The sequence below is a fragment of the Mesoplodon densirostris genome, chromosome 16, assembly GCF_025265405.1.
Source record: "Mesoplodon densirostris isolate mMesDen1 chromosome 16, mMesDen1 primary haplotype, whole genome shotgun sequence".
In the NCBI taxonomy this organism is placed as follows: domain Eukaryota; kingdom Metazoa; phylum Chordata; class Mammalia; order Artiodactyla; family Ziphiidae; genus Mesoplodon; species Mesoplodon densirostris.
In genome coordinates, this window is record NC_082676.1 from 86,744,881 (window position 1) to 86,768,835 (window position 23,955).

At 57.5% G+C, this 23,955-nt stretch overlaps 1 protein-coding gene across 1 annotated transcript in view; it reads left to right on the plus strand.

The window, feature by feature from the left end:
* Positions 1 to 16,681, plus strand: part of IQCE (IQ motif containing E) — a 41,357-nt gene extending 24,676 nt beyond the window's left edge. The window contains exons 14-22 of the mRNA XM_060079540.1: positions 472 to 671; positions 2,248 to 2,352; positions 3,622 to 3,712; positions 6,220 to 6,378; positions 7,987 to 8,010; positions 10,751 to 10,872; positions 11,527 to 11,627; positions 12,781 to 12,894; positions 14,166 to 16,681. Coding sequence (XP_059935523.1) covers positions 472 to 671; positions 2,248 to 2,352; positions 3,622 to 3,712; positions 6,220 to 6,378; positions 7,987 to 8,010; positions 10,751 to 10,872; positions 11,527 to 11,627; positions 12,781 to 12,894; positions 14,166 to 14,293 — 1,044 coding nt within the window. The 3' untranslated portion in view covers positions 14,294 to 16,681. The remainder of the gene's footprint in view (positions 1 to 471; positions 672 to 2,247; positions 2,353 to 3,621; positions 3,713 to 6,219; positions 6,379 to 7,986; positions 8,011 to 10,750; positions 10,873 to 11,526; positions 11,628 to 12,780; positions 12,895 to 14,165) is intronic.
* The last annotated feature ends 7,274 nt before the right edge of the window (positions 16,682 to 23,955 follow it).

Here is a 23,955-nt window from a genome sequence, read left to right on the forward strand (position 1 = left end):
TGGGGCGGCGCTCTGCTACTCGGAGAGATGCTGGTATCAGCGGGAACCTGAAGGTTCTCAGCATCTCCAGCTGGCAGAGCTGGATCGTCTTTGACGCGTCAAAGCACAGAGGCTGAAAATTCCAGACGTCTTAGGGAAATAATAGGGTAAACGAGCACGAAGAAAAGCAGTTTACGATTTCACTTTCCGTGCCCTCTGCTGTCTGTTTATTACCGCACCTGCCCCATCCCAGCTGGGTCTGCGTGCTCCCTGCTCCAGAGGAAGAGAGTTCGGGGCGGGGGGGTGCCCTGCCATCACCCCCAGGACTCTGGTGGAGCAGAATTGTCCCCGGTCAGCGTCCCAGGTTTCTCAGATCACATGCAGAGCTCTTCCCATTCCCTTGCTTGGGATGAGTTTCCCCTTGGCCATTGTCTCTTTCCTAGGAAAGTAAAGTAAGAAATAACGTCTAACAGATACCTGTGTTGCCTCCAGAAAATAAGTTTGATGGAAAGCCCCAAATCCCGCACTTCAGAGGTGGTCAGGTCTACCCCGCCGGCTCACTCGGTGTCCAGCTCCACGATGCACCGGCAGCCGCGCCCCGACTGCCAGGAGGAGAGCGAGCGATTGCGGGGGGTTGTGAAGAGCCTGAAGGGCGAGCGGAATGCCCTGCACACCCAGCTGCAGGAGCGAGAGTACGTTGTCCCGCACGGCTGGCGCCCGGCCACCTCCGGGAGAGGTCCTGCTCCCGTGACTTGTGTAGTTGCTGGACTTGAGCTGTTCTGGGGATTTGGGGAAGGCTCAGCTCATAGCAGTCATCACACAGATACATTTATACAATTCTAAAACTTGTGATGTTTTAGTTGTGAAATGAAGGCAGCTGTAGTGGGGAAAAGGAGACACTGATTGGCCGTATTACGTCACGAAAAGCATGGGGGTCCCATTTAATCTCTTTACACGGAATTCCAGAGGGCTTTCCAGATTCTTTTTTAGAGAAGGATTGACTGTGATTGATTCGTGTAAAATAATAGGCCATCCATCAGATCTCTTGCAGAAGGGTTTAAAGATTCAGTACTATGTTTACAACATCTAATCTGTGCATCAAACAAGACACAGGTGCTGTGGCGTGTGGAGTATTCAGTGTGACCATAAGAGTGTGGAAGGCGAAGCCTCAGGGTTCTGCTCATTTACCCTTTGTTCTCTAGTGTCTCGCTCTGTAGCTCCCTTAAAACGCTCCTGTCTCCTCCACCCGTTGTTGTTTACGTGTGGCTTCTCCAGTTGCAGTTCTGTCGCAAGCAGGCTAAACCCATGCATCTTCCGAGATGGTGTTTCTGAGACCTTGCTACTCAGAGTGTGGCCTAGGAAGCCAACGGCCTCAGCGTCAGCTGGGGGCTGGTTAGAGATGCAGACCCTCAGGCCCTGCCCACCCGGGGCTGGTTACCTTGGCCTGGCCCAGATCTCCTGAACCTGACTCTGCATCTAATGAGACCCCCCCGCCCCAGTGATTCATGTGCACGTCTAGGTCTGAGAAGGACCTGTCTCTGCTGCCTTCTGTTCACAGCAGAAGGCAAATCCCTTCCCACTCCACCTGCTTTTTCACCTCCAGTCGAAGCCTAGTAGTGCATCCATGTGCTAGGTTCTTTATAAAAATTAGGCCAGTCATTTTGCACGGTAAATAGCATCTCTGATTATCTCTTAAGCCGTCGCATGGCATGATCATAACTTCCACTCAGTGAGCCCTTACCATGTGACACTCCTGGTGATGCATCTCATTCACGTGAGGTCACCACCACGGGGAGCAGTGGAACGTTTTAAAGCCACGTCCTTAGCGAGGCGTCACCTGTGGGGCACAGGCAAGCTTGGGTGGAGGTGCCTGGGTAGCCTCTTGTCCTCGAGGCCTCAGCTCAGGCTGCATCACCGTCTGGTCCACGGCGGGTCCTGGGAGCTCTCATCTCAGGAGCAGATTAGGCGCCCAACTGTGTGACCGCTGGGTTAATGCCTCTCCCCGCGGGACAGTGACGCCGTGAGAACAGGGCCTGCGCCTCATCCGGTAGCCCTGCTCCGTCCGTTGCCGGCGTGCACGGAAGGTGCTCAGTGGCTCTGCCCCCAGATCCCTGCAGTTACAGAGAAGGGCCTTTCTTCATCCTCACCCACGCATAAGTAAGGAGGTTGGACCGTTACTTTTTCTGAAAGCTCTTCTTGCTCTGGTGACCCAGGTCACTGTGAGCCTTTGTTTTAATGACGCTGAAATATCTCTGGTTCCTCGTTCAGTCTGGAGGTGAAGCAGCTACTGCAGACAAAGGCCGACTTGGAGAAGGAGCTGGAAAACATGAAGGAGGGTGAGAAGGAGGGAAGAGAAAGAGAGGAGGCTTTGAGGTGAGTGGACGAAGTCAGAAGACACGCAGCCCCAGGCCCTGCTTTCTTCCCCAGCCCCGCCCACCCCGGCCCATCCGCTCTCAGCCCATCAAGAGCGGCCCGTAAAGCTCCAGCCCGATCACATCGCTCCTCTCCTGAGGTCCTCCCGTGGTTTGCTGTTTCCTTCAGAGTAAATATCCGACCTCTGGGGAAAGGCTGCTCGCGGTTGGGCCGGTGTTTGCCGCTCTGGCATCACGGTCAGCTCCCCGGCCCGCACCCTCCTCCAGCACGTCCGCTGCGGGCAGCCTCAGAACGTGCCCTGGTTCCACACCCTGGATCCAGACAACACCTCCCATCCTCCTTCATTGACCTCTGTCCACCGTAGATAAAAAGTGGACACGTGGCAAATGTCCATCAGCTGGTGAAGAGAGTCAAAACGGAAGTACATCCGTACAAAGGGATGAGGTCTGACACCTGCCACGACGTGGATGAGCCTCAGAAACACGATGCTCCCTAAAGAGGCAGACAGAAAAGCCCGCACACTGTGCAATTCGGAAATATCCGGAATGGGCCGATTAATAGAGAAGACAGTGGATTAGGGGTTGCTGGGGGGGGAGGGGAGAGGAGGGAGCGGCAGGTGAGGGGCTCGTGTTTGGGGTGACAGAACCGTTCTGGGGTTAGATAGTGAGGATCGTTGCACAGCGTGGTGACTACACTGAGAACCACTGAATCGCGTATTTTAAACAGTGAATTTGGGGTTATATGAATGTTATCTCAGTAAGAAATGCCCAAAAAAGTAGGTTAGAAATCTGCGCAGAAATATTTAGCACTCGGAATAATTAGTAAGACACGGATTACTGAAATGAATACCAAATTTTATTTTCAGAATAAATGTGACTAGACTTTGCCAGAAGCCTAGAATTAAAGTAAATCAGAACGGGCGGATATACAGTGAAGAATTATTTTTACCTTGCCTTTAAAATCTGTAGCAAGCACATGAGTCGTTTTTCCTTCCATTCGCCTTGCTTGTTAAAAACCCCAAAAGATAGCCATGCATCGTTCACGCAGTCGGTATTTTTTCCGTTCCTCCCATGTGTCAGGAGTGGGGTCCGGAGGGGTCGCCCTGGGCAGTGCCGGCTCCTGGGCAGTCAGGTGGTGGCGGGGCACCCACCTCATTCCCGGGGGGGCATCCTTGCCAGCTCTGCAGGCCGCCACCCCTCCTGTCACATACAGACATCTTACAGAGCATCATGGCAAGTAAGGTGTCACTTTCTTCCCTTCCCACTTTAGGGAGGAAATTCAAGCACTTACCAGGAAGTTTCAAGAACTGGAAGAAAGTAAGAAAGGAGAGGAGGAGGATCCTGAGGAAATGAGTCCTGAGGTAGGGTTGTCTGTGTTTTTACCTCCTGTCCGGCATGGCAGGACCCTGAGCTGATGTGTTATGGTTCTGACTGTCTCCGTGCCCGGAGTTTCGCCTGAATCCAATGTTGACAGTCCACTTTCCTTCTACCATCACAATCGATTTCTATAAATTGGGTGTATTGAATCCTGGAGTTCTGGACTAATTGACTGTCAGTTAATTGACTTTTCAAACTAGTGTTCGCGTCTTAGATAGTTAAGCTGGTGAGTGAAGATCTTCCCCAAACTTCAGATATGTAAAAAGTTTAAATATCCAACAAGGGTTGCTGTTAGAAGGTGAGAAGGAGTTTGGGAAGGCCCGAACTCTCAGTGACAAGCCGGGCGGTTCAATGTAAGTTGCAGAGTCTGGCACTGACACAGGGGCTCGCCGGGGCTGGCACGGCCCCTGCCCCTACCCCTAGGCCGGGGGTTGGGGGACTGGGGAGCCGCAGCTCCCTCCGCAGGGCCTGTGGGCAGGTAGGCAGGCGGTGAGTCTAGGCTGACCCTCCTCCCTGTCCCCTTGCTCCCTCCATTTCTATGGACACGATGGCAGGGGACTCCCCTGGCCCCTCCCTGAGCACCTTCTTGAACCAGGGGAGCCCTCTGGCCCCCGTCGGCCCAGTGCTGCCTATGCTATAGGACTTCTAGTGGCGAGAGTGTCTCCTCGCTAATCCTTTTTTTTCCAATTAATGGATTCCCCAGATGGCAATTATATCTGTTAACACAAAAAACTAATAACTGAGGTATTAAAATCCTGTGGCTGCAGTTTGCCCCAAGAGGAGCCTGTCGTGTGAGTGTGTGACAGGGAAGACCAGCCTGGCCGGGGCGTCCAGCGTGGGTGCACGCTGAGATGGGCAGCCGTGCCGCCCTCTTCTGCGACCCTTGCTACAGATCTGAGTAACACGCCGAATCCACCAGGACGGCCAGGCTTTACCCGGCACACGTTTTAGCCGAGAAGTTCTGTTGCTTCAGAAAGTGACTTGCTGTTTCGGTAGCCAATAGCCTGCTGGGGACTGGCCTCTAGGAGAGGGAGGGCGTACCAGGTGCGGGATTGACTTGTCTGCTGAGAGCGGAAAAGTGTTTGGGTTTTTGTTTTTGTTTTAAATCTAGACGGGCCTCCCTCTGACAAGGCTTTCTCATTTAGCTGGAGTCCTGTTTTAAGGCCTCATCTTTCAGCATCTGACGCTACATGTACTTTCACCCCAGCCCAAAAGGGAAAGAGAAAAGCCCTAAAAGGGAAAGTGGAGAAGCTGACGAGCATGTCTCTCTCCAGTTACAAGTTGAGACAAACCCCAGGCCACCGACTGATTCGGTAAAGGAAGGGTGGCTCTCCTGGTGCGTGTTGGCTGGAGCCCCGTGGGTTGTGCGGTGCCCTTGACCCCGCATGTCCGGCTGGCCACACGTGGGGTGGACGTGTGAGTCCATCTCAGTCCCTTCCGTTGTTCAGGAAAGTAGACTTTCTCTGTTACCTGTATGAGTGCATCTCCTTGGCGGCTTTTCCAGTGCTTTAGATAATGTTCGGAGTCCTGCAGAGTCACTGTCCTCCTATCCAGGAAATTGACCACCCTGCCCGATGGGCCCTTTTCAGGAGACCCCTCCCTACCCAAACGCCCGCGCTGTCGGCCCCAGGTGGCTGCGGCGCCGGGCAGCTGACCGCCCGGCGTGTGGCGGGCAGAGCTGTGCCATTTGTCTCCTCAATGCTCCTTTCCCAGTGGGGTGCTCATGGTGCTGACCGACCCGTACCTTGCCTGCCTCAGGCAGCCCTGACCCCTGGGGGGCATCCGACACACGTGAATGTGGATATTTCTGCTTATTCCTGAAGCTTTCCCTTAGGGAGAAAAAATATTTTCCACGTCCACCGGAATTGGCAGTAAAGGCTTTGTCTGTGCAATTCATCTGGTTCTGCTTCTACCTTAAGACCCCCAAGCTAGGGGTCTTCCCTGGCGGTCCAGTGGTTAAGACTCTGCACTCCCACTGCAGGGGGCACAGGTTCGATCCCTGGTCCAGGAAGTTCCACGTGCCGCAGGGTCCGGCCAAACAAACAAGCAAACAAACAGAAAACCAAAAAACCAAGCTAGGAATCTATTGCCTTTTATCTCAGAAGTCCCATTTTTGTAATCCAGTATTAGACGAAAAGGAAGCTGGTAAAAGGACCTCCCGGGAAGCAGATAATTGATGCACTGACGCACTGATGTGACTGAGCTCAGAAGGTGCATCGTGGTTATTGATGACACCACGGGTCACGTTACTTCCCCTCCTCGCGGGAGAGCGCTACCCCCAGAGTTTACAGGGTTAACGAAAACCGACTTTCACCCCATTTACTAGCGAATGTGTTAGTTCTCCAGAGACTTTTTCTGTCGTCTGGCATGCTGAGCGGAGTGGACACTGGTTTTTTTCCTCTAAATTCGAGTCTAGTCTGAGAAGCTTTGCCCGCATCCTAACATCCTGCCTCCTGGCCTGATGGCCGGCTTCTTTGCCCCCATCCTGCAGACCCAGGAAGCGCCCCGACCCCCCGGTCCCTCCCAGATGGACTCGGAGCTGGACACGAGCGAGGGGGGCTCCTCCCGGCCCCGCTCCGGCTGCTCCCAGGGGAGAAGAGACGCCGCCGCCCGGCTCCTGCAGCGCCAGTGGAAGGGGCACCAGCCCCGGGTGAGAGTTCCCTCGCCCGCCGGCCCTCTGCTGCCCACATCCTCACTTGCCAGCCCTTCCTCCGTCCCTCTGCCGGGTGGGCTCCGTGCCAGACGCCCTAGACACATAGGAAAACGCAGGGACGCAGAAGATAGCCTCCGGAGACCCGGGGTCTCAGGCGGCGAGGGCGGGAGGAAGGCCGCGCCTGGAGCCCGTGTGGGCGCGCTGGGGGGTGGCTGCCGCAGGCCGGGCAGTGGCTGGTCTGGAAGCCTCTGTCACCTCCCGACGGGTCCCAGGGACGTGGGCTGTGGGTGCGGCGCCCCTGCAAGCACGGGACTGAGCTTAGGGGTCTCCCTGGTGGTCCGGGCTCCACGGCAGCCCTTCGCTGGGGCTTCCGGGATGGCCGTCTTGTCAGGAACAGGGAGAGCCTGCCTCGGGGCTGCTCCTCAGAGGACAGCGGCGTGGGTGGCGGGACAGCAGGGCTGCGCGTGGGGTCTCAGACCCGGGGGTGGGGTGAGTAGGGCAGCAGGGGCCGCAGGCTGCGCACGACAGACCGGGAGCCGCGATGTCCCGCGGTCTCTCTTGGGGGAGGAGTGGGGCTCCTCTCATCAGCTCCTGGGGGGGCTCGCGGAGATGGGGCTCGCGGAGACGGCAGCTGTTAAAGGAGACGACGAAAGGCTCTAAAAGAGCCCCTCCCCCCGTTTGATAGAACGCAGCATGACCCTTGTTCTCCCAGCTGAACAAACAAACAAACACTGGAGCTCCCCACCTGCCCGAATAGTGTAAGATCTTAGCTCCAGAAAGCCGCAGGTGGAGGTTTTTTTTTAATCATGGCTTCTTCCCAACTCCGATTATGAAAATTTACAAAACATAGAAAGTTGAAAGAATTTAGTATATTCAGCGATGTACTAATTCTTGCCCACCACCTCGGTTCAACAACAGTGCACGTTTAGCCACCTTTCTTTTCTGCACGTACTGTTTTTTCCAGAACCGTTTGAAAGTAAGTTTTAGATGTTATGAGACTTCAGTGCGTATCTTCTAGGAATGAGGATGTGCTACTTAACCGTAGTACCATGACTGCACTGGAGAACTGTCCCCGCCGTCCCGTGATCTTGACGACTGGTCAGACTTGGGAGTCAGTGACCCAGACCCTGCACGGGGGTCCCCTTTGTAACATCACCAGTGGGCAGTGTCCAGCCGCTCTGAGGACATCCACAGAGAACACTGCATGTTATAGGACAGCTCTGGCTGGGGGAGGGGCTTCCTCACGTGGAGCCTAAGACACAACCCCGTCTCGGTGGTCCCTGCGAATCACTTCGCCGCGCAGCCGGCCAGGAACCGCAGACACCCTCGTGGCTGCCTGGGCTTCAGCTGTGATTCGCCTCCCGGTCACGGTCACGGCCACTTGCTTCCTCCTTCGCTGTTGCAGGCGGGTCTGCATCAGCTCCATCAGCCTCTCGCGGAGCCCCTTGGGTATGGGTGGCGGGCAGGGGGCTGTCGGCGAGGGGAGGGTACCCGACTCTGCTGTTCCGTCGCTGTTGGCTGTGGCAGGGGAGGGACCAAGGGACGAGTACGGTATCACAGAAAACTCATCCTCGTGTTAATTCATAACTGATCTCCTTATTTCAGAAAAAGAAGGCCGTTCTGGACGAGGTAAGTCAGTTTTATTTCACTAATTTCAAAATACGTATCTTTACTTTGGTTCAAGTGACTGTGCGGAGATCTCAAGAAGCGTCATTGAGTCCGTGTTTTCACGAAGCCAGGCCAGGCCCCAGCACTGAGTTAAAATTCCTAAGTGATGTCAGCATCCAATAAATACTTGGATAGTTTCACACTTTCATAATTCATTCAGTCATTCATCATTATCTCAGCACGCTTTTATTGATCATCAGTTCCGTGTCAAGCAAGCTGTGGGCCCTCAGGACACAGAGAGACATTAAGCCAGGCCAGTCCAGGATGGAAGGGGGGTTTAGGGGCATGTCCACGGCGCTGTGGGGTTCCTGCTCACCAAGGCCGGGAACGTCCCTGCAGGGGGGACGGGCCTTGAGAAGGAGAAGGACTCACTGAACTGGGGAGTGAGAGGAAGGGCATCCTGGGCAGGAGAATTCATGCCAACAAAGCCCTGGGTAAGGGAAAGGGTGTGGCTTGCCCGGGAAAAGGAGAGCAGGGGTGTGACGGAATGCGGGTCAGAGCAGAGGAGAACAGTAGGGTATGTGGTAGACGGTGCACATCTAAGCCGCTGGGACCCTCGCCCGGCCTCCCCACCGGCCCCAGCTTCTACTCTGCCCTCCCACGGCCTATTCCCTATGCAGCCACCTGGATAATGTTTTTAAATGTTAAACCACATCACTCCGTAATGACTCCTCTCACACTTGGAACAAAACCCAAAGCAGTCTGGAGGCGTCTCTGGCATCCTTGAAAATATCCAGGCTGCTCCTGCCACAGGGCCTTTGCACCTGCTGCGCCCTCTGCCTAGAAGGCTCCTCCTCCAGACACTCGCATGTCCTGCTCCCGGCTTTACTCAGGTCTCTGCTGAAACACGACCTTCCCTGGACGCTGCACCGCCGGCACTCCCCAGCCCCGTGCCCTGCTTTACTCTTCTTCTTAGCACCTGTCCCTACCCGATACTTCACCCTTTCTGCAACTGCTTGCCTCTCCCATTAGAATGTAAGTTTTGCGGACGCAGGGACCATCCCGTGTTTCTGCTGCTAGGTCCCTGGTTCCTAGAGGGGTGCCTGGCGTGCGGTTGGCATTCAGTAAACGTTTGTGAGCGACTGAGGGGACGAGGGTCCCTGGAAGGACCGTAGAGCACATTTATGAAGCAGGCGGCGGCCTGTGTGCTGCCGATGGTGTTCCGCCCTTTCCCCTCCTCCCTCAGCCTCCAGGGTGATGACAGATCCACCGTGCGGGCTGTCGTGTGGGCAGCATGGCGTGCAGGACGCCTGCTCCCCTTTCTGCCCTGCTCGGTCAGCACCCTCACCCCTCCAGCGGGTGCGGTAGCTTTCCTGTGAGCCACGTGGTGGGAACCTTCCGGGTTTGTCTAAATACTCATTTGCTTTTAGTGAGTTATTTTGTCCTTGGTAACTGATGTTCTCTCCCCTCTTTGCTGTCTCCTAACCCCCTGTTTGTGGCATTTCCATCACTTTGCTGTCAGGGAAGACAAAGATGTTTTCTTTTGGTGACTTGATCATGGAAGCATCTGAACCTCTAAACGCAGGTTCAACAGTGGGACTCGGTGTGCTAACGTGTTGTTCTCCTAAATGTTACGGAGCCGCAAGCCCATCCTCAGCACTAGAGGCAGGACCCCTGAAATAAAAGAGCCGCCCCTAAAATCCGAAACGTTGATCTCAGAGCTTACAGAGCATCCATATGTATCTCTAAAGAAAATGATTTAAGATTAAGGTCGAAGGATACGTAATTCCTTTGTCATAGTTTGAGATCATGCTCCACCCTACTTGACTTTAGAAGATGTACGTGGAAAGCGTATGAAGTGGAATAACTATTCCAACACGGAATAAACGATCTCAGCATGAAAACATAACTACGTGTAAAATATGGAATCACATTTGCAGCTAAATGTAATAGCGTTGAACAGGGCCTTTCCCCCCCAGAGCAGTGGCACGTTTCTCGCTGTAGGAGGTTGTGGCGAGTGAGGGAGAGAGGCTCCTTCAGGCGCTGCCGAGATTCTGCAGCAGAAAGGGAGCCCTCTCCTTGGCCGTTGGAGCTTCTCCCTCTGGGGCGCCCCGGCCCGTGCCCGCCGTCTTCCAGGGAAACCGACACCCATCTCCCCTCCCCGCCCCCCCGCCGCCCCCACTAGGCTGCCGTGCTGCAGGCGGCTTTCCGGGCACATCTGGCACGGGTGAGGCCACTGTCTAGCAGAGTGTGCAGCCCGGACCCCCCTGCCGTGCCAAGCCCTCCCACCCAGGTAACCCTCAGGGGCTGCACACGGGCCCAAGTCCTTAACATTCTCTCGCCATTTCTTCCCACACTTCGTCGGCGGGACAAGCGCAGATGCCTTTGGGTCCTCGCGTCCCGCCTCGCCCTGGGCGTGTGCCTCGCCCTCCAGCCCCTGGCACCCATGGCCCCCCCAGGGTTGAGCTTCAGCAGCCAAATGGCGTTGAGGTGCTGGGACATCGAGTACCGTGTCCATCTTGGGGTCAAGACAGAGGCTTAAACTACAGCAAAGATAGGAGTCCCTCCCCTGTGAAAACCACCAGACACGATTCTAAGAATCTCTAGAGGCCAAGTAACCTCCAGTCAGGAAACTGCTGACGAAATAGTAACGAGGGCAGCCACCCGAACCGGAATTGCACTCTTAACCTGGCGCCGAGGGTCCACACGTAGGAGGTGGCGGGGGTTCACGCGGTTCTCTTCCCCACTGTCGCTGCCCCAGGACTCGCCCAAGCCCCGCGTCCCGAGCCCCGTCGTCCAGGCCGAGGGGGACCCGTGGCAAGAGGAGGCCGTCACCGTCATCCAGTCTGCCTTCCGGGCACACCTGGCACGGGCCAGGCACAGGTAAGTCCACCTGGCAGGCCTTCCTCTGTTCTGTATCTCAGGGCCGTGCCGGACACCTGCGGGGGCTGCCCAGCCAGAAAGGCACAGGGTGTGTCGCCAGAGCATAAGCTATACCCACCCACCCAGGTGAGGTGGGCCACAGGCTCCGGTCCTCAGAAAGAAGCCTTTCTAGGACCGTTTCCTCCTGCTGGGAGAAAACAAATGGGAGGGGCTCGGTACCGTGCGGTTCGGGGAGCCCTCGGTTTGCAGACCGCCTGTGGGCCTGTGCCGATGCCTTGCCCCTTCCTGAAGGGCACCGTGGCATGACCCGTGTTCAGGAGGACGTGGGTGTCGTCAGAAGCCTTTCTGCAGCAACACACTCTTGTCAGTGGCGCTGTGCCTGCCAGTTCCGCTGGGGCTTGGTCGGGACTGTCCCGGCTGCAACGAATCAGAACCCTGTATGAGTCACCTCGGGCAAAGAGTGGGGCTTCCGGCGGGCCAGGGGCCGAGCTCGGGTTGGGGCCCGTCCCTGGTGCACCCTTCCACGGCCGGGGGTGCAGGGGACACGCCCGAGGCCCCTCACAGCCCGCCTGTCTCAGGGCCTGGGCCCGTCGGCCTCACACGACGTTGGCCTTCCCTGGAGTCAGAATCAGCTAGTCTCTCTCTCTCTCCCAGTGCTGCTGGTCCACGAGCTGCCACTGCAGCGTTTCCCGACAGACCTGCTTGGGCCCCACACAGCGCACCCTCCTCTCCGCCCTTGCCTGCAGCCTCTCCTGGTAATTGCATTTCATTTTGGATTTCACGCGAGGGGCAGCTTCCTCCGAGGTTTCAGCCAAAAGAGCTGCCACCGTCCCGGAAGTTGGGACCTGTAAAGTCGTGTAGGGGGGCTCATCCCGCGGCCACCTGCGAGCTGGGTAACGCCTTGGCCACACCTTCCTGTCACAGCTCCGTCCCCTGTCCCTTGGGTCGTAGGGGAAAGAGCCGGCCCCAAGCGACTCCCCGGAGCCCGACAGGCTGGCCGGTTCTGGGGTCGGTGACTGCAGGCCACGCAGTAGGAGCTTCGTGGTTTTGATTTTTAATCTCAGCTCTAACTAGAGCGAGGCGGTGTCTCTCCTTTGGGCCAATGTTTTTCCTGTTTTAAGTAAAACTTTGCTTGTATTTCCTTTTCTGCTTCATGAAGATCCAATAACAGTCAGTGGAGAAATCCCTGGACTGGCAGGGGCGCACAGCCCACGGCGAGGCCCGGTGCCAGCTCTGCTCCCCTGCAGACACGGGGTCCTCCCTGGGCTCACTCCTCCTGTGCGAGAGCCGGAGAGTCGGGCGAGGCCACGTGCAAGTCGCTTTCAGTCCCCAAATGTATGATTCTGCCTGTACTTCAGGTCCTCCCTCCCTCAGACTGTAACCGGGACACTTGCTTGGAGCGTCTCTGTACGCCAGAGGTGGCACAGAGGTGGCCGTGTGAGGTCGGGGACTGTCACTAGACAGAGCGTAGTCTTTTTTTTTTTTTTTTTTTTTGCGGTACGCGGGCCTCTCACTGCTGTGGCCTCTCCCGTTGCGGAGCACAGGCTCCGGACGCGCAGGCTCAGCGGCCATGGCTCACGGGCCTAGCCACTCCGTGGCATGTGGGATCTTCCCGGACCGGGGCACAAACCTGTGTCCCCTGCATCGGCAGGCGGACTCTCAACCACTGCGCCACCAGGGAAGCCCCAGAGCATAGTCTTGAGTCTCGTTTGCGAGCGTGGCGCACAGGCTGAGTTCTGAGGTCGTAGTGGTGCAGTCGGAGGGCAGGCGCAGGCAGGCCGTGGTGCTTCAGAAGGAGGGAGAACTGCAGAAGGCCCAGTTTTTCTGAACAGAAGTGTGAGCCTCGGAAGACGGGTGGGTGCGACGAGCCTGTGAGGATGGGAGCCTCCCACGTGCCTGTTGTTTCAGGGCAGGAAGACAGCGAGGGGAGCAGCGGGGAGACCGCAGAGGCTCCGGCTCCCGGGGATGGAGCGCCGAGGCCATGGGGGCCAGGGGCGCCGGCAGCCCCGCCGCCCTGCTCTGGTGAGTGTCGGGTCGCGGGGGCCCTTCTGGGGCTTGCCTGATCTGGAAACCGCCACGTGTGAGAAATCGCACTCTGTCCCATTCGGTCATCTTGTCTGGCTTTGTCAGAGCGAACTTTGAACTTTGAGGTTCTCTCCAAAATCTCCGTCTGTAAAGCTCCCCAAAGCCTGCATATTATTCTCCAAAAACCAGTTTCAGTCTGATTTCACCAGACCCTACGTTTGGCGACCTTTAGATTCTTCGATCAGGGCTAAAGTGTCTGTGTATGCCGCCCTTTTCTCCTCTTGTTAAATGCGTGTCCTTTCAAAGTGGCAGCTCATCCTCCTGCCTGAAAAGTGCCACCGCCGGCCTCGTTTGGGCCCTTGTTTACACGAGGAAACGGTCTCTGTGAAAACTGCACATGGAGCCCTTGTTTGATCTATTGTGAAAGTGTTTTTAAAGGGAAAGAAAAACTGAAGCTAACCTTGAAAACTGATGTTTTTAATTTCGTGAGTTTTTCCACTCTCATAGTTTTCTTGACAGTTACAGAAAAAAAGCTGACACAGTTACAGTATCTGCAGCACGTGGAAAAGCTGACACAGTTACAGTATCTGCAGCACGCGGGGTGGTGATTTCCTTCCCTCTTTTATCTCAAGTCAGGGATTGGTTCCTTTTTTATTGGCACTTTACTTTGTGAAGCAGTCGGAGCAGAGGCCGTCTTCTGGGGCTGGGAGCACCGGCCCCAGGCCCCAGGGGAACCTGACCCTTCCTCACATACCATCCAGATGGCCACTGAGGGCGGAGGGGGTCTGCAGGGTGGTCGGCAGGCACATCCCAACCTAGGGTCGATTACGATTATGGGATGTGAAGAGTTTAGATGTGCGTGAAGAAAGGCGCTAGAGCTCGCGGGTGGTCCCTGGGTGTTGGCCTGGCCTGGCCCGCCCCCTCCTCCTGCGGGGGGCGTGTCCTCCCCAGGAAGCCGGGGGCCACCGGCTGCATCTGCCCACGAGTCACAGCCGGCCACCCGGGCCGCAGACTCCCGGACGCTGCCGTGAGGGCAACGTGCAGAGAATCCCCGCCGCCGCCGACTTGAGCCTCCCCCGTGCCGCCAGCCTTCACCTTTCGCGGCTGTTTTGCTTTGGGGAAACTGGCCGACGCTCGGGAGCTGGGCGCAGAGGGTGCGAGTAGGCTCTAACGAGGGTGGCGTCCGTCAGGCCTGCGCCGCCGTCCCTCGCGTGTCCGCCCCGCTGTCCCTGAGCGTGGCTGTGACCGCCGTCCCTTCTCTGTTTCAGCGGAGCCCTGTCCTTCGGGGCCGCAGCGCGCCGCGACTCCGCCCGCGGAGGACGTGAACTCCGACGACTCCGACGAGATCGTCTTAGCTCCGCCTCTGCCCACGAAGAAAATCGCCTCCCCGCCCTAGGCCCCTGCGGTCGCCCGGCACGTGGCGATGCCCTGTCCGGGCAAGGTTAGGTTCAGAGGACAGAAGCACTCAGACAGGAAAGGAATTTATCTTGTGAGGAGGAGGAGAACCGTACCTACTTGACACCTCACCTCCGTCCCCGGTTTTTCTCTTTCGTTTTGCCAGTCTGCTTGTTTGTTCAGGGAACCCCTAATGCCTTTCTTTATTTTATCTCTGGGAAGGGGTCGCCTACGTTCCGCACCCTCGGCTGCAGGCCCCCCCCCCCGCGGTGGTCTTCATGCCGGACAGACACACCTGCCCAGGCTGGAGGGCAGCAGGGGGCCCGGCTGAGACACGTCCTCTCGGGGGACCTCTGGCCACCTGCGGCCGTGCAGGCGAGGGCTTCTTCATCGGCGCTGACGCCGCACGGCCACCGCCTCCAAGACAGGCAGCGCGCCTCAGAACCCTTGCTCTCAGCCCAAACGGAGGGCCCTGCGCACCGGGGAGAGCTTAATCCCGGGCCACCCCTCCACCTCCCCGGCGCCCCGACGGCACGGCAGCCCTTCTCGTGTTGCACCTCAGGGGCTCCGGCTCAGACTTGTCCTTCTTTCAGAAACTCCTGGGCCCTCCTTACAGAGGTCAGAGGCTCCCGGCTCCAGCACAGGCGAGGCGTGTGGCCAGGAGGATCTGTGCTGCCCTGTCCCGTGAGAGAGGTGGACGGATCTCCCAGACCCGCCCACTCGGAGTCAGGCGGGGGACCCGCCAGCCCCTTTCACCGCTTAGGTGCCGGTCATACAGTGGGTTGAAAAAAGTTCAGCCAGGGGGCCAGGCTTGCGTCATGTTTTCTTTACTCGGCCCGTGAGCTGCCAAGTCCGTTTTTTCTTCTGTTTCCGCCGCTGGACTGATGGCTAACTCGAGTGAACTCGCTGCTGACCTTTGCCTTGTTTCATCCACTGGGTCTGTTCCTCGTCTGGGTGCCAGCTCAGCTAAAGGCCTGTAGGAGCCAGTCCACCAGTCAGGTACCCAGAGGGTGATGAAGGCGATGCCCGCAGCCTGCAGGTCCCCAGGGGGTCATTCTCCCCCCCACCCCATTCAAAAATGGGCATTTCTGCATTACTCCTTGCTCTGAGGAGCCCAAGGCACTGGGGACCTATGACAGATGGGTCAGTGTCAGGACGTCCTCGCCTGGTCCTGGAGGAAAGGGCCGTGTGTGCAGCGGGCTGGCCGTCGGCAGAGCTGGGATGGGCAAGGTCAGCCCCGGGACCTGAGTTTTCCAAGAAAATGCTCCTGAGAATTGCAGGTATGTACATTTGTCTGCCTGTGCTCCTTGGGCCCAGCAATGCTGATCTAGTAAAAGTAAGCAGTCTTGAAGCCACCTCAGTAAATGACTTAACTCAAGGCTATGACCCTCTGACACTGTGTGGATCTGTCCCCTGGAGAATGCCGGGTGCCCAGTGTGCTTGCAGGGCCCACGGCTCGGGGCTGGGGTTCTAGGGCTGCCGGAGCAGCACAGGGCTGGGCGGGACAGGGGCCTGGGGCCTAGAGGGCCTGCCTTCTGCTTGCCTGCCTCTGTGCTGCCCCACTGGACGGGCCCGTCCGCCCTGCAGACAGACCAGAACCCTCGTCCCAGCAAAAAGACCGAAGGCATTAGGAAAAGGACGGCCACCTAGCTCAGAGCAACCAGCGTGAGAGCTGCAGAGCTTTGCTTCGTTTTTTTTTTTTTCTTTTTGCGGTATGCGGGCCTCTCACTGTTGTGGCCTCTCCCGTTGCGGAGCACAGGCTCCGGATGCGCAGGCCCAGCGGCCGTGGCTCACGGGCCCAGCCGCTCCGCGGCATATGGGATCCTCCCGGACCGGGGCACGAACCCGTATCCCCTGCATCGGCAGGCGAACTCTCAAACCACTGCGCCACCAGGGAGGCCCTGCTTCATTTTTAAGTAATAAATACCCTCTGCAGAAAGCCCCGTTCACCTTCAAGAGCTGAATAGAATTTAAATTCCACGAGAAGCCATCTAAGCCAATTCAACACCCCTCCCTGTGGTTTGGGAAGCAGTGTTTTCTCTCATGTGGTTCAGAAATTCTGAGGACTGGAGAGTGGACACTCAAACCTGCCTGGGGCCGTCCGGCTGCTGCTCCAGGTGAGGACCTCCCCGAGCTCCCAAGAGCCTGTTAGCAGCTGATCACGCCGGGTAAGCATCCTTTGAAGCAAGAGAACCCACACCTGGGAGTTGAAATGTGAAGCCATCAAGTGGCTCCAGGGGGAAGTGGTGGACACGCTGGTCTTCGACCTCTGTATTTAGGAGCACTCAGACCTACGCGTAATTTGTACACAAGTCTCTTGGAAGGCATAAGGCTTTCCCTCTGTGCTACTCATCACTGGCCTTTGTAATTGTAAATAAAAGCTGTTTTGCAGGGTCTTTGTCTTGATTGCCCTATAAACCCGTGACTTTTCATGACCTCTGGGTGTGCCATTGCCGTAGCTCATGCTGCACAAACCCCGTGCTTCTGGGCTCCTGGCTTTTGCTTTGGTCACAGCACAGCCCTGGGAGCGTACAGCCAGCCGGAGGGAAGGGTCCCACAGCCAGCTCCCTGCCGTGCGGGAACTCGTGCATCCGTCTTTGAATTTCTCTTCCTTGTTCATCAGTGAGGACTTGAGCATCAAGAAATGAAAATGAGGGAGGATTTCCCCCAATTCTATTTTTTGTTTTAGGAACAGGGAAGGAATAATTTACTGAGGAATCAAACAGATGTGAATGAGCCCCAAAAAAGTTGACTTCTGGAAGAATAATTGTTTTCCAATATTTTGTTGGAAAATCGCAGCACGAGGTGCACCTGTGGCTTTGTTTGCATGCAGCTGCTTGCTGGGCCCTCGAATTTGTCTGAAGCCCTTACAGGGACTGGTCTGTTGGCTCCAGCACTGGCCCGAGCGGATCACCGTGTGTCTTACGGGCAAATGGGCCACTTGGAAGACTTGGCACTTTCAGAGGTGCTGGTTGGCCCTTGGAGAGGTTGTGACAGAGGACAGCAGGGTCCATCAAACCCTTAGCCCGGCCACAAGCTTGCTGCCACCTACTCTCCCGTGAGGCTGGGGTCTGGCAGCAGAGAGGCAGCCTCAAGGGGGGGTGGGGTGGGGGTCTCAGCGGGAGCTGGTGAGAGGAGAATGGAGCACAGTCTTCACCCAGCAGGAGGAGAGCCGGCAGGAAGGTGTAAACGTGGGACACGTACTTGTGCACAAACACATGGGATCCCTCTCCCCACTCCTGCCACTGGCCTTCCTTGCTCTTGGCAGCTCTTCACTTCAAAGGTGGAGCCCAGCTTGGTCTGCACGTGAGCCTCCTTAAAGGCTGGTAGCCGAGAGTGACCCCCAGGCCTCCGCCCAGATGATCCTAAACATGAGGTTCCTCAAAATCGCAGGCTAAGGGGAGAAAATGTCAGAATGCAAATCCCTGGTTTCTCTTAGCTGCTGTTGGGTTCAGAGAATGAACGTGGGGATGAGGAACGGGTCCGTGTTTCTTTGCTTGGACGCCAGCCAACGGCCTTTGGCCAGCGCCTTCCGTTATCCTGGGAGCCCCGCTGGGCAGCGACAACCCAGGAGGCGGCCCCGCTAGACAGGGCCTGCCTGGGGGAGCTGGGGGCCGTTTCCATGGTGCCGTGTCCTTCCTGAACAGGGCGGTGGGGGGGGGGCCTGAGCTATTCGTTAATTAAGCCCAGAACAGCCTGGGATTCAAAGCAGAGGGCCCCATGTGTGCCAGAGCTCCCGGGGCGGCCATTCAGGCAGCCCCCCAGCCCTCCCCTCCGGCCCGGCTTTGAGGGAGTGAAAGCCGGGAAGCCCGGGGGTAGGTGGGCCGTGGGCGCAGCTCATGGAAGCGGCGGAAAGCCACTGTCCCTGCTAATAGCAGCCTCATCCACTGTCAGCCGGTCTCATAGGGCCCCCCCCACAACCCCGCTCAGCTCTGTGACGACCACTCTCTCTGCAGCTGGGGACGCAGTGGCCCCTTCCCCACCCCCTCCCCGTTGACAAGGGTTTTCTCCCGGCCTGTACCAGCCCTTACCCTGCTGTCTCTTAGACGTGGGCGTCCCCAAGGCTCTGACCCCAAGCAGACCCCACCCAGACCCGAAATGTCGACGTGGATGTCTGCACACACGTGCCTCAGGTGCCTCAAACTAGGCCTAGCCCAGCTCTGAGTTACCTTTGCCCCCTGACCTGCCCCCGGCCAGCGGTCCCACCCCAGGGGATCACAGCCTCTCAGTTGTCAGAGCTGGAACCAGGCATCATCCCCCTGTCCCTCCATCCTCCTCGCCCTCCACGGTCACCAGGCCCCAGCGGCTCCTGCTCAGAGCCCCCGACACCTGCAGCGAGGCTGGGTGACCCCACCAGGTGCCCCACGGACCCCAGGACGAAGCCCAACTCCTGAACACGCCGTGCCCCCCGTGCGCAGTCACAACACGCACACGATGCAAACATACAAACATGCATACACGCACAGGCATGCGCACACACGCACGTGCACACACACACCCCCTCTCAACTCAAGCCACCATAAGCTGTATGAGGCTCTTCCATCTTTCCAAAAAGGAGACCACAAAAAAAGACCAACTTGAAAGTTCCCACACTTTTCATAGGTGTGGATGAAACTATCAAATGCCAACTTGTTCGTGATTCATTAATTTGGTCGTACGTATTTAAAAATCATGTAAAATGAGACATCCTTTGGTTTCTTGAGTTCACAGCAGCGTCACACCCCTGGCCTCGGTCATTCCCACCCTGCGGATGGCTGCAGAATCCGCATGTAGCTCACTCGCCCAACTGTCTTCTGCGCTCCATGCCTGGCTCTCCAGCCGCCTCCTTACCATCTCCTTCTGGATGTCTCGACATCTCACCTCACCTTGTCCAGGACTACGCTCACCGGCCTCACACCCATTAGGATGGCTACTATAAAAATAAACAAACAAAAAAATCAGTGGTGTTTGTTGGTGAGGATATGGAGAAACTGGAATCCCATGTCCTGACGGTCTGAATTTAAGATGGCGTAGCCACAGTGGAAAACGGTATGGCGATTCCTCGAAAAATTAAATATAGACTTACCATATGATCCAGCAATTCCACATCTGGGCCTACACCCCCAAAGAGTTGAAAACACGGACTCAAACAGATCATAGCATTATTCACAGCAGCCAAAAGGTGGAAGCAGCCCACGTCCATTGATGGATGAATAGACAAACACAATGTGGTCCGTCCATTCAGTGGAATATCACTCAGCCTCAGAAAGGAAGGAGATCCTGACGCCTGCTGCAACGTGGACGGACCTTGAGGGCAGGATGCTCAGTGAAATAAGCCAGACACAGAAGGACAGATACTGTGTGACTCCACTCCTAGGAGGTCCCTGGAGGAGCCAGGTCCATGGAGACAGAAAGTAGAGGGTGGGGGCCCGGGGCTGGGGGAGGGGGAGGGGGGTTAGTGTGTAACGGGGGCAGAGCCTCAGTTTGGGAAGATGAAAGAGTTCTGGAAATGAACGGTGGTGATGGCTGCACAGCAGTGTGGATGTACTTGATGCCCCTGAACTGGACACTTGAAAATGGTTAAAATGAGAATTTTTTGTTATATGTATTTTACCCCAATTAAAAAAAGCGTTTTAAATGACACAATTCTCCCCTCCCAAGCAGGCTCACCCACAGGCCTCCTCATCCACCCCATCATCATGTGCACAGGCCGGACACCTGGGTGGGGAGTGTCATCCGTGACCCCCTTGCCACCATCTCCAATCCTTCAACAAAAAATCCTATTGACTTAACCTCCTAAGTACGGCTCACGTCTGTCCACTCCTCTCCATGTCCATCCCTGCCCACAACAGCCCAAACCACCACCTCAGCCTCCCCTGAATAGCTGCGCCCCCATAACCAGTCGGCTCAGACTCACCCTGGCCAGGCCCCATCTGCTGTCCACTGCTGCCTGGGGTTAGGGGGCAGGAACGTGGCGGATGTGCTGGGGACGGTGCCTTGCCCTACGAGAGCCAGCAGACCTTGCTCCCTGGAGATGCCCAACCCGGATGTGGCTGGTGCATCACGAATCCCCTCAGGGCCTCCTGCGGCCCCTGGCATAATCGCTCGCGGCAGGGATTCACTAAGCAGAGTTCTGCTTCTCTGTGTAAAGCCAAGATTATTTGATTGTTGTCTGACTCCCCTCTCAGACTCTCTAAGATAAACTCCGCACTGAGTTTGTGATGCTTACTGCTGTTCCCAAGGCCTAACACAGTGTGTGGTACACAGTAGGTGCTCAATAACCGTGCAGAATGGATAAATGAGGGGCCCAGCAGCTCTTGGCTGAGGTGCTTACCTCCCTCCATCGGTGCTCTTCCGTTGTATCCTCCGTCCCCCACTGGACCGAGAGATTCGTGAAGACGGTGATCATGGGATTCACCTGTATATTCGCACAGCAAACACAGTACCCAGCACACAAAGAAGTGCTTAATGCATGTTGAGTGAAGGATTCTACCGGCCTCCCAAGATAGGATCTCAGAGGGAGCCTTGACTCTCCTTCTCACTCCCCTGTCCCCCCATCAAATTAGCAGCCAAGCTCTGTGCATTCTGTCTCAGTGGATTCTTCAGAATCCGAGCCATCCTTCCATTTGTTAGACTTAGGTCGGGCTGGAGTATAACACCCCAAATAACAGTAACGCAAACAAGTTAGAAGTTTCCAAAGCCCCAAGGAAAGCAGTACAGGTGAGATATGGTAGCTGCATGATTTTCAAAGACCTGTGCTCTTATTGTTGCTCCCCTCTCCTGAACACAAGGCTTCATGGTCCAAAGTGGCTGCTTAAGCTCCAGCCACAACATATGCATTCCAGCAAGCAGGAAGGAAGGAAGGAAGGGGCATCCCCTCACTTGAGGACGTCACTCATATCCTATTGGTCAGAACGTAGTTGCGCATCCAGCTACAAGGGAGCCTGGAAATGTTGTCTTTTATTCTAGATGGCAGTATGCTCAATAAAAGTGAGAGGGCCTGTTACTAGGGAAGAAGAGAAGGATAGATCCCGTGGGATGGCCAGCACTCTCCTTCCTGTTCCTCGTCTCCCTCCAGCGTCAGGCCCTTGGGTCCTCCTCCCCACCTCCGTAAACACACACCTTCTCCCCTTGCTCAACAGATTCACTTAGATTCCACGGGGCACCCTGGATTCCCTCCATGCCCCAGCTCGGCCCCCATCCCCCGGCCTTTCAAGAAACACGAGGCCCTTCCCCACCTCTAGCTGGCCCCTTGCATGAGCTGCTTCCCAGCCAGGAATGTCCTTTCCACCGAGCCAGCCCCCACGGCCCCCGCTGCTGAGAGGCTCTTTGCAGTCAGCCCCTCCTTTCTCTGTGTTCTCACAACACGAGCTCATTTCGTGTGCTTTAAGATTTCCTGCACGTTTGCCTCGTGCCCGGCACTGAGGGAGGAAGGCACTTTGTGCACAGCATCAAGGGGTATTTCATCTGCTTGCGAGTCTGTCTCTCAGCTAGGCTGAGCTCTGTGGGACTGGAGGAAATTCCTTCCCTGCCCAATACCCACCTGCCCAGGTGCTGGGCCCCAAGTGGGCAGAAGTCTAGCCGAGCACCCCTCACCAGGGTGGCGAGGGCCCACGCGGAAGAGGCCCAGGGGCATGGTGTGTGGGGGGCGGTGGCCACAGGGTCAGGAACAGGCTGTTCCCCCCACACGCCCAGAAAAAGGAATGAGGGGCTGAGGCTGAGCCCGTGGGGAGGCAGCTCTTCCTGCAAGGGAAACAGCAGCCGTCACCTCCCCAACCAGAGCCGGAAACGGCACCGGGGCAGCTGGGGCCCGGGGGCCACGGAGTTCAGGAGGGAAGCGGAGGCCGGGGTGGGCGGGGGCGGGGGCGGGGGGCTGGGGGGGCATTGCACATTCTGCCGAGGAGTTTGGCCTTCACCCCAGGAGCCGTGGGAACAGGGAAGGGCTGCTGGCAGGAGAATGACGGAGTCGGATTTGCATTTCAGAAGGTGGAAGGCTGGCTGGCAGCCGGGAGGGCAGCACAATGGCCCAAGGGCTGGTGAGGAACCCCCCCACCCAGGGCCCAGCGGAGCCCAGTGAAGCCAGCCCCCTCCCCGCCACCCACCCAGAGAGGAGAGCGCTCAGGGCAACCCAGGCCCCCGGAGGGGGAGCAGGCCCGGCAGGCGGGGCGCAGCCATCCCTCCTCTGGGATTCTCAGTGGGGAGGAAGGTGGAGGCGGCTGCATAGCAGAGTGCGCCCCCAGAGCTGGGCCTCAGGCTTGGGCAGACAAGGGGGCGAGCCTGGGACCACCTGCTCCCCACAAGCCCCATGCCCACTCTGCAGACCCAGCTGGGACGTCTGCGGAGGAAACGGTCCCTGGGCCCACAGGCAGAAGAATCCGGGCTGAGGGTCCAAACCATCCTGGCTGGTGACCTGGGGTGAGCCTGTTAGCCATCTGTAAAAAGGGAGTGACTATGGCCGTGTCTCCGGGTGGCCTGGGCGGGCCTATGCCGGCCAGAGTTACTAAGACCACGATGGTGTCTGTTCCGGAAACACGCGTGGAGCATCTGTTAGGGCCCAGCTGTGATGGGTCGTCACCATGGCTTTGCTTCCAGAAGCCTCTGCCTTGCTTCTCACCTGACCGCCGCCCACCCTGTACCTCCAGGAGAGATGGGGCAGAGTGGGGCAGCAGGGGCAGATGTGGGTGCCTTTGGACTTGGTCCTGAGGCCCTGGGAGCCAGGGAGAGGCCAGCAGGAGTACGGCGCAGTCAGAGTCCTTCACAGAGACGCAGGCGCGGGGGAGAAGCTCAGGACCAAGGGCACAGCCCTTCCCGTCCGAGCTCCTGGTGGCCTGGACGAGGGGCTTCCTTTTCGGAGCCCAGGCAGGGATCACATCTCTCTGGGGAGCGGGAGGCCTCCGGGCTCCCCAGGAGAGACAACCCTGGCTCACCCTGACTCCCCGGACGCCCCCCTGAGTGTGCAACAGGCCTCCCCACGTGCAAGAACAAGGTCTGTCCAGGCCCGGCTTTGAATCTGGGGACCCAGTGTCCCCCACATGGGAGCCAGTGGCCGGCCTCTAGCAGGCAAGGCAAAGACTTCCCGGCTGTGGGGTGAGTGACTTGAGCTGGTCACTGGGGGACAGGTGACAGTGAAGGAAGGAAGCTGGGCTACAGCTGTGAGCACCCCCTTTCCAGCGTGACCCTGGGACCACCGGGCAGGGAGGTAGGACTGTCCTCCTTTTGCAGACGCGGAGACCGAGGCTTGGAAAGCTGCCCGGTAGAAGGGTCTCCGCTCTTGGAGGGGAAACAATGTCACCAGGCAGCCCAACCCTGGGAGCAGCTGGCGGGGGGTGGGGGGTGTGCTCCGGAGAGGGGGAAGTGTGCGTCTGTCCCTCCCACGGCCCCAGGCAGCGGGTGGGATGGGGGGACTCTAATTCCTCCTGGCCCTACTGGGCCGCTTCCAAAGTCCCGGAAAGGCGTCCCCTCTCCCCAAGCACAGGAGTAGTGCAATGCTTGGTCTACCCTTCCCAGCTAGCCTTGGTCACCGACACAGACCCCAGCCCATGGAGGGCCAGAGACCCACAGCTCCCGGAGATGGAGTGGAGGTTCGTGAGGCTGCCAGGAGGAGCCCGTACGCACCTCAGCCTCCAGGACCCTCCTCTCCCAGCTGCCCACACCCAGCCCTTCCCCGAGCCCACCAGGGTGGAA